Raw genomic sequence first — 8,176 nt, 5'->3', positions numbered from 1 at the left:
CCAAATCAAACCAAATCACAAAATGATTCCTATGCTTTGAAGCTAGGCCTGATACAAATCGGCTCATTTGCCACCTTATTAAAGATATATTCATTATAAGTCAGCCAATTAGATTATGGAAGTTAGGAACAATACTAGTTTATTACCTTACAGACCCATTAGAGGATAGACCTCTGTCTGAGAGTAATTGGGAAACCGTAACATTAGGCCAATTAGATTATGGAAGTTAGGAACAGTGCTAGTCTATTACCTTATAAACCCAATAGAGGATGGACCTCTGTCTTAGAGTAATTGGGAAACCGTAACATTATTTACTCAAGTTAAGCATGTCATTGATGACAATCACCTACCTGGTACGTCAAAACTTGTCACCTGTGAAGTGCGTTTTAATCTTCACATCTTTCTACACGAGTTGATGTGGTTTTAAACCAGTTACTCGTACCACTAGTGTTTTACCACTCCACAACCCAGATGTTCTATGTAGGAGGAGTTTAGATAATACAAGACAGAACAGTTACACTTGACATGACCTATTCTAGATACACTACCGCGGCCTCATTGATGTGAAGTATCGTGCATATTTCCTTGTCCCTGGTCGACAAGGAGTAGGTTTCGTTGGAGAAGTCCTTGGGTTAAATTAGTTTTTTAACCACGTTTTTCTTATTCAGAGTACATTAGTTGTAGCAGAGATTATTGATGTTAACACCGAGTATCCCTGTCTATCTCTTGGCTCCGGAGTGGATTTTGATGTTTCTAACATATACTACTACTATTTCCTTATGCAATATGAAGTCGCACGTGTTTGATGTTTATTGATATTCCTTGTGGTTACAGTGTCACTACCCTCATTCTCATTTAAGAATGTGACTCGACCGGGATTTGACCTAGATTTGTATTTCAGATGTTGTCAGTGAAACAGAAGACGCTTAGTCTTTCGGTGACATATTCTCTTTTTTTTCTATTTCTTTTTTCTATTTTGGCAGCCTTCAATCAATTTTGAGTTTGAATTATGGTTTTGTTATTATGTCAATATTTTCTGTTGTTTTTTTTATCACTTATATTAATGAAACATAGGCTTGATCAGTTCCCTTGCCACTCAATGTAGCAGCCCTTCTAGGCCTTCATTTGAAGGATTGTACAAAAGAGACAAGATAGCAGCACCTTTCAGAGCAGGAAATACTTGATACAATTTGCAGATGCCCCGAATGGTCTATAACAATCAACAGATATTAATTGGCACCTTTAATGGAAAATAGAAATTTGAAAAGCAAGGACACTTGACATGTTTTCCTATGGGAAGGCAGGTTATACTTTTGTAACATTAATTTTTGTCGCTTGATTACTCTCAAGAAAATCAGTTAATCACTGCACGACTCGCCCCTTGTAGTATCAGGGTTTGTTCCTCCAATTTTAGGGTCATTCCAGAGCCTAAAAATATGACCTGTTGTATCCCACTGCATGTGATTGTTGAAGTTGATGACTTTTACCAGCCAATCAAGGATTTTATTCTGTGACTATTTGGGAGACACGTTGACGTAGGAGAGAGGTACATAGACGAAGGAGAGTGACACGTAGGAGGGTGACCCATAGGATGGAGACACGTAGTCATAGGAGGTAGACGTAGTCATAGGAGGGAGTTATGTAAGTCGTAGGAGGGAGACACCTAGACCTAAGAGGGAGACTTGTAGTAACGTAGGAAGTTTGAATGCAATATTTTATATGATGTCTCTTCCCAGGCCCCTTTAGTTTCTACTGAGACAGCTCTCCAGTCCCATGGTATGATGTCTGGCTCTAGTGAGGGATACTAAGACAACTCTCCAGTCCCATGGTATGATGTCTGACTCTAGTGAGGGATACTAAAACAATTCTCCAGTCACGTGACATGATGTCTGGCTCTAGTGAGGGGTACTAAGACAACTCTCCAGTCACTTGGTATGTCTGGCTCTAGTGAGGGATACTAAGACAATTCTCCAGTCATGTTGTATGATGTCTGGCTCTAGTGAGGGATACTAGACAACTCTCCAGTCAGTTGGTATGATGTTTGGCTCTAGTGAGGGGCACTAAGACAACTCCAGTCACGTGGTGTGATGTCTGACTCTAGTTAGGGATACTAAGACAACTCTCCAGTGACGTGGTATGATGTCTGACTCTAGTGAGGGATACTAAGACAACTCTCTAGTCACTTGGTATGATGTTTGGCTCTAGTGAGGGATACTAAGACAACTCTCCAGTCACGTGGTATGATGTTTGGCTCTAGTGAGGGGTACTAAGACGACTCTCCAGTCACATGGTATGATGTCTGGCTCTAGTGAGGGATACTAAGACAGCTCTCCAGTCACATGGTATGATGTCTGACTCTAGTGAGGGATACTAAGACAACTCTCCAGTCACATGGTATGATGTCTGGCTCTAGTGAGGAATACTAAGACAACTGTCCAGTCACTTGGTATGATGTCTGGCTCTAGTGAGGGATACTAAGACAACTCTCCAGTCACGTGGTATGGTGTCTGACTCTAGTGAGGATACTAAGACAACTATCCAGTCACGTGGTATGATGTCTGACTCTAGTGAGGGATACTAAGACATCTCTCCAGTCACGTGGTATGATGTCTGACTCTAGTGAGGGATACTAAGACAACTCTCCAGTCACGTGGTATGATGTCTGGCTGTAGTGAGGGATACTAAGACAACTCTCCAGTCACGTGGTATGATGTCTGGCTCTAGTGAGGATACTAAGACAACTCTCCAGTCACATGGTATGATGTCTGGCTGTAGTGAGGGATACTAAGACACCTCTCCAGTCACGTGGTATGATGTCTGACTCTAGTGAGGGATACTAAGACAACTCTCCAGTCACATGGTATGATGTCTGGTTCTAGTGAGGGATACTAAGACAACTCTCCAGTCACGTGACATGATGTCTGGCTGTAGTGAGGGATACTAAGACAACTCTCCAGTCACGTGGTGTGATGTCTGGGTCTAGTGAGGGATACTAAGACAACTCTCCAGTCACGTGGTATGATGTCTGGTTCTAGTGAGGGATACTAAGACAACTCCAGTCACGTGGTATGATGTCTGGTTCTAGTGAGGGATACTAAGACAACTCCAGTCACGTGGTATGATGTCTGGTTCTAGTGAGGGATACTAAGACAACTCTCCAGTCACGTGACATGATGTCTGGCTCTAGTGAGGGATACTAAGACAACTCTCCAGTCACGTGGTGTGATGTCTGGGTCTAGTGAGGGATATTAAGACAACTCTCCAGTCACGTGGTATGATGTCTGGTTCTAGTGAGGGGTACTAAGACAACTCTCCAGTCACTTGGTATGATGTCTGGCTCTAGACAGGGATACTAAGACAACTATCCAGTCACGTGGTATGATGTCTGACTCTAGTGAGGGATACTAAGACAACGCTCTAGTCACTTGGTATGATGTCTGACTCTAGTGAGGGGTACTAAGACAACTCTCCAGTGACGTGGTATGATGTCTGACTCTAGTGAGGGATACTAAGACAACGCTCTAGTCACTTGGTATGATGTCTGGTTCTAGTGAGGGATACTAAGACATCTCTCCAGTCACGTGGTATGATGTCTGACTCTAGTGAGGGATACTAAGACAACTCTCTAGTCACGTGGTATGATGTCTGACTCTAGTGAGGGGTACTAAGACAACTCTCCAGTCACTTGGTATGTCTGGCTCTAGTGAGGGATACTAAGACAATTCTCCAGTCATGTTGTATGATGTCTGGCTCTAGTGAGGGATACTAGACAACTCTCCAGTCAGTTGGTATGATGTTTGGCTCTAGTGAGGGGCACTAAGACAACTCCAGTCACGTGGTGTGATGTCGATCTGACTCTAGTTAGGGATACTAAGACAACTCTCCAGTCACATGGTATGTCTGGCTCTAGTGAGGGATACTAAGACAATTCTCCAGTCATGTTGTATGATGTTTGGCTCTAGGGAGGGATACTAAGACATCTCTCCAGTCACGTGGTATGATGTTTGGCTCTAGTGAGGGATACTAAGTCAACTCTCCAGTCACGTGGTATGATGTCCGACTCTAGTGATGGTTACTTAGACAACTCTCTATTCACGTCGTATGATGTCTGGCTCTAGTGAGGGATACTAAGACACCTCTCCAGTCACGTGGTATGATGTCTGGCTCTAGTGAGGGATAATAAGACAACTCTCCAGTCACGTGGTATGATGTCTGGCTCTAGTGAGGCTTGAAAGTGCTTTTGTAAACTCCTTAATTTATTATCTCATCACCGGAGGATTTATAAATAACAATGGATGTTTAGTTGTTTCCTGTTAATGATAGGGTTCGTAAAGTTTCAGTACTTGTGCCTTGTTAATTGCTGGCAAATTATTTAGAAGTTATGCTCTTGTATTGTAGCTTTCGGTTGTTGGTGTATCTAAATTGCTAATCGTTCATTGACCTTGAATTGCGTGCCTTCACTAAACTCCATTCATCATGTAATGCGCCTGCTTGTTGTGATTTCGATACAGTGTATATATTTCTCTGCTGGATTAAATTCTCTTCTTCATTCCAGTCAGATATTTCCTACACGTAATCAAGTAGAACGAATATTCATACCCTGCCTACACTGCTCTCCGACGACCATCTGTCAGAAATTGTCCGTCCGTCGTCCAATGCTACGTTATCGCAGCTAGTAATCAAGAGGTCTATGATTGCAGCAGCTGATATGCACTTCATCAATATTGTTTTTCTCTCTCTCTCGATACCACGTGTTTTAAAACACTACACGCCATCCTCTTTGATACGTCTTATCGGAAGGCAACGTCACATAGTATGCATCTTGTAGTGTATAATGATGTTCTGTAATATTAGATTGATTTTTCACATTCCTAGGAGGATGGTAACACAAAATGAAACAATGCAGACGGTTATCAATACACGTGTATTTGGTATTTTGTTCGTACGTATTACAACTAGACTTGTATGTAATGCGCTATGTCAGTTATACCTCACTTTCTCGCTAACACTCACTCTTGGAATAAGGTATCACAGACATAATGATTAAGTAAGTAATTAAATATTTGCAAATCTTAATTGTAATTCTCCGTCCATGTTTCTATTGTGGCGTTTTATCACCACATAATCTATTCGCATGCTTCCTCAGGTACAACGGTCCTCCCGCACGATTACCTCCGTGGAACTATTACTTGGTAATACATTTTGTTACAGTTCGTGACTCTTGTGGTTATCCTTGAATGTCACTTCCTGTGGGTTATCATGGAACCCTAAATTCTTGTGACACTGACGATCTCAATCCGTCACAACTTACTTTTTACCAGCTTTGTTCCAACATCTGAAATACAAGAAAATCTGTATCAAATATTTCAATAATTAACTCATGAAAAGCATCTGCGTGTCTTTTCAATGTATCTGGTATATTTCGCATTGTAAGATAGCCTATTTGGGAGCTTCTCTTGTCTAATCGCAAAGAATACTATCCGCCATAAAAATGCGTGGGGTCTTCTTCTAATTGGAATAAACTGGGTTAAAATGTCAGATTTGAGGAATGCTATACTACAACTCTTCTTAACCTGAGTCCGATAAGTATTTCTATATATGACTGAGATTGACAACAAACATGGACATCTATTGATCTCGGGTAGACGGTGTTGAACGAAATCTATGTAGGTTATATCGCTGAGTCAGACTATTGCTTTACGTATAGAAACATACCACAGTCAAAAGCACTATTTTAGAATTAATTTACAGTTTTTGGAATATCTACTTAACGTGTATTGTCGACCACACAGACTCTTTAAACCGGAAATTCTAAAAGTAACATAGACCAATTACGGCAAAGTTTTGGACAACTTGTAAAAATTGAGGGGCAGCAGTTTCGCAATTAATGATATAAAGTGATTTTATTTGAAAAGTCTGTTATATATACAATGATTGTACACTAAAGATACACAACAAGTCAATACCATCTTCAGATATGAGCTGGTGATCGATCTTATTCAAAGCTCAAAGAAACGTCTATATCATCCAATGACTTTCAACAAGGAAAATCGACAACTTAACTATGGCTTGAAATGTAATATCTCAGTACAAGGGAACTTACCTAATATCATCTTGGAGTGGCTTACTTTTGCTACAATGAACCCCTTTTCTTTGTCTTTGATAGTTACTTCTAGGAAAACCATTTTCTTGCCACGTTTGACCGTACGGGCCTCTATTACAATCGTCGATCCAACGATCGCGGGTTTCATAAACCTGAAACAGAGTAATTAAATTGGATAGATATCCATTTGCTTTCATTTCGTCAAATTTCACAAAAATTAATCATTAAGTTCGAACAAACGTAATGTAAATCAATGTGTGTTCCTGCAACGGCGTTACTCTAAAACACGTGGCGCCAGTTTTGAACTTATGCAATCACGCCACGTGACAATGACTCACATGACGTGGAGGTCGGTACTGACGCTGACTTGGATTCGTTCGACGACGTGAAAAGCCCACGAGGACACGGCGTCGGCCAGAGTACATATCATCCCACCATGGAGAGTTCCGTGGCTGTTCTTGTCCGATGGCAACACATCCATTTCACACACCATGTTGCCATCCCCTCCTGACAGGATACGTAACTATAAAATAACATAAGATCTGGGTATGAGAACGGCATACATGGACTCGGACGAATTCCACAACAGATATGTTGCAAGAGTCGTTAAACGCGGTCATTGGTTGTGGGGATACGGTGCTACCTTAAACAAAACTTAATTCCTCAAACTAAAGTATTGTTTGTATAAAATTAGCATAAAATCTGTCAATTAGTTCTTCTTGGGCAGTCTTTTAGATTTTTTTTTTTTTTTTTTATATACAAACTTGTGTTTAGGGAGTCAATACGTCATGATCGTTCTACAAGAAAAACTCTACCATTCATATCCCTGACACAGAAAAACTTCACATTGTAACGAAGTCATTAGATTACGACATAGAGTTTCGTAGCTTTCAAACATACGTAAGTTATACAACTTGTGGCCAAGTTCCTTTTGAATATTTTCAAACAGATATGTTTAAACTAAACTAAACTAGACTAAGTGTACTACAGAGGTTGTATGTCCATCGCCACAACCAGGTATAATTCATAGTTGGATCCGCTGTATCTAGTCTGACGTTCGATTGGACATATTTTTCTCTCGTGAAATAGCATTTTATCATTGTTTTGTATCCCATCAAGTGACAGACCTGTATCAACATTTCATGTTTCTTTTGTACAATCCGTCTGACAAAAAAAAACAAAAAAAACTTGATCTATTTTTGTCTTCACTTGAAAAGTTGTTGATTTACTTTTAAACTCTCTTAAACATTTTTGTGTAAAAAACACCTTATCAGTCATCTTTTGAATCGATAGTTCGCGATGAAAATATTTATATAAAAAAGATAGACATCGGCGCCTTAATAAGTCCCATTTAGAGTTTTCTCCCCCTTGATCTTCGTCTGTCCTATGTACAATGTGTAGCCGATGTACCATAATAGACCGTTTTATTGCTTTGACAAGTTATCGAAAGTAATACATTACCCTTTTAAGGTTGTTGGCCTCGAATCCACCAAGTGATGTCCGCTGATTTTTTATCTGCCTAGAAAGCCGCAAACCCTCCTCGTTGTCTGCCATGATGAGGAAAGAGGTTAACAAGTAGGCCTACCAAAGGGAGACAATCCCTTTCCCGATAACATGATTATTTTATCTTACGGACTCAATACGTACACTAAATGAATGAATAAATAAAACAAATAACCTTTATTTATCGCCATATACATGTACAAGGTAAACAATTAGCAACTTAAGCTCTGTAGAGCTTTTATTACGACGCTCTCTGAGGGAACAAAAACATCAATAACTAAACTGTTTTGACACTAGATTCATACCATAATTATAATGGCATTGTTGAGATGATGGATACATTCTTTACATGTATGATACCTTCGATCTTTTTACTGCCTGGCAGAAACAGACATAAATCATATTCGGGCCAGTTTCATCAATCTTCCTTAACTTAATTTACAGAATTTAATGAGGGTCGTAATGAAGATATATATTCCTTGAATTCTGTAACACTTTCTTATGAAAATATTGAAGTTGAGGAACGTTGATGAAGCCGGAACCAGGATCTATTAGATGTATTTTATTGGC

General features: G+C 40.0%; 1 protein-coding gene across 1 annotated transcript; it reads right to left on the bottom strand.

Annotated features, from left to right (window-relative positions):
- Nucleotides 1-4,905: 4,905 nt before the first annotated feature.
- Nucleotides 4,906-7,710, bottom strand: LOC117325470 (acyl-coenzyme A thioesterase 13-like). Its single transcript, XM_033881688.1, has 4 exons — nt 7,565-7,710; nt 6,442-6,626; nt 6,104-6,255; nt 4,906-5,335 (listed from the first exon to the last, which is right to left on the bottom strand). Exons 1-4 carry the CDS (start codon nt 7,655-7,657, stop codon nt 5,301-5,303), a joined length of 465 nt encoding a protein of 154 aa, XP_033737579.1. The 5' UTR covers nt 7,658-7,710; the 3' UTR covers nt 4,906-5,300.
- Between the last annotated feature and the right edge of the window lie 466 nt (nt 7,711-8,176).

The sequence above is a fragment of the Pecten maximus genome, chromosome 4 (assembly GCF_902652985.1).
Source record: "Pecten maximus chromosome 4, xPecMax1.1, whole genome shotgun sequence".
NCBI classification, from domain to species: Eukaryota; Metazoa; Mollusca; class Bivalvia; order Pectinida; family Pectinidae; genus Pecten; species Pecten maximus.
Note: the sequence above shows the minus strand (reverse complement) of the source record. Positions and strands in the feature narration are given on the sequence as shown.

Bases quoted from the DNA above. Each gene is read 5' to 3' on its own strand.
- LOC117325470 (XM_033881688.1), bottom strand. From the start codon at position 7,657: ATGGCAGACAACGAGGAGGGTTTGCGGCTTTCTAGGCAGATAAAAAAT. The intron at 6,627-7,564 runs GTAATGTATTAC...GTTATTTTATAG, and splicing joins AGGCCAACAACCTTAAAAGG to TTACGTATCCTGTCAGGAGG. The intron at 6,256-6,441 runs GTGAGTCATTGT...ACTCTGTTTCAG, and splicing joins AGTACCGACCTCCACGTCAT to GTTTATGAAACCCGCGATCG.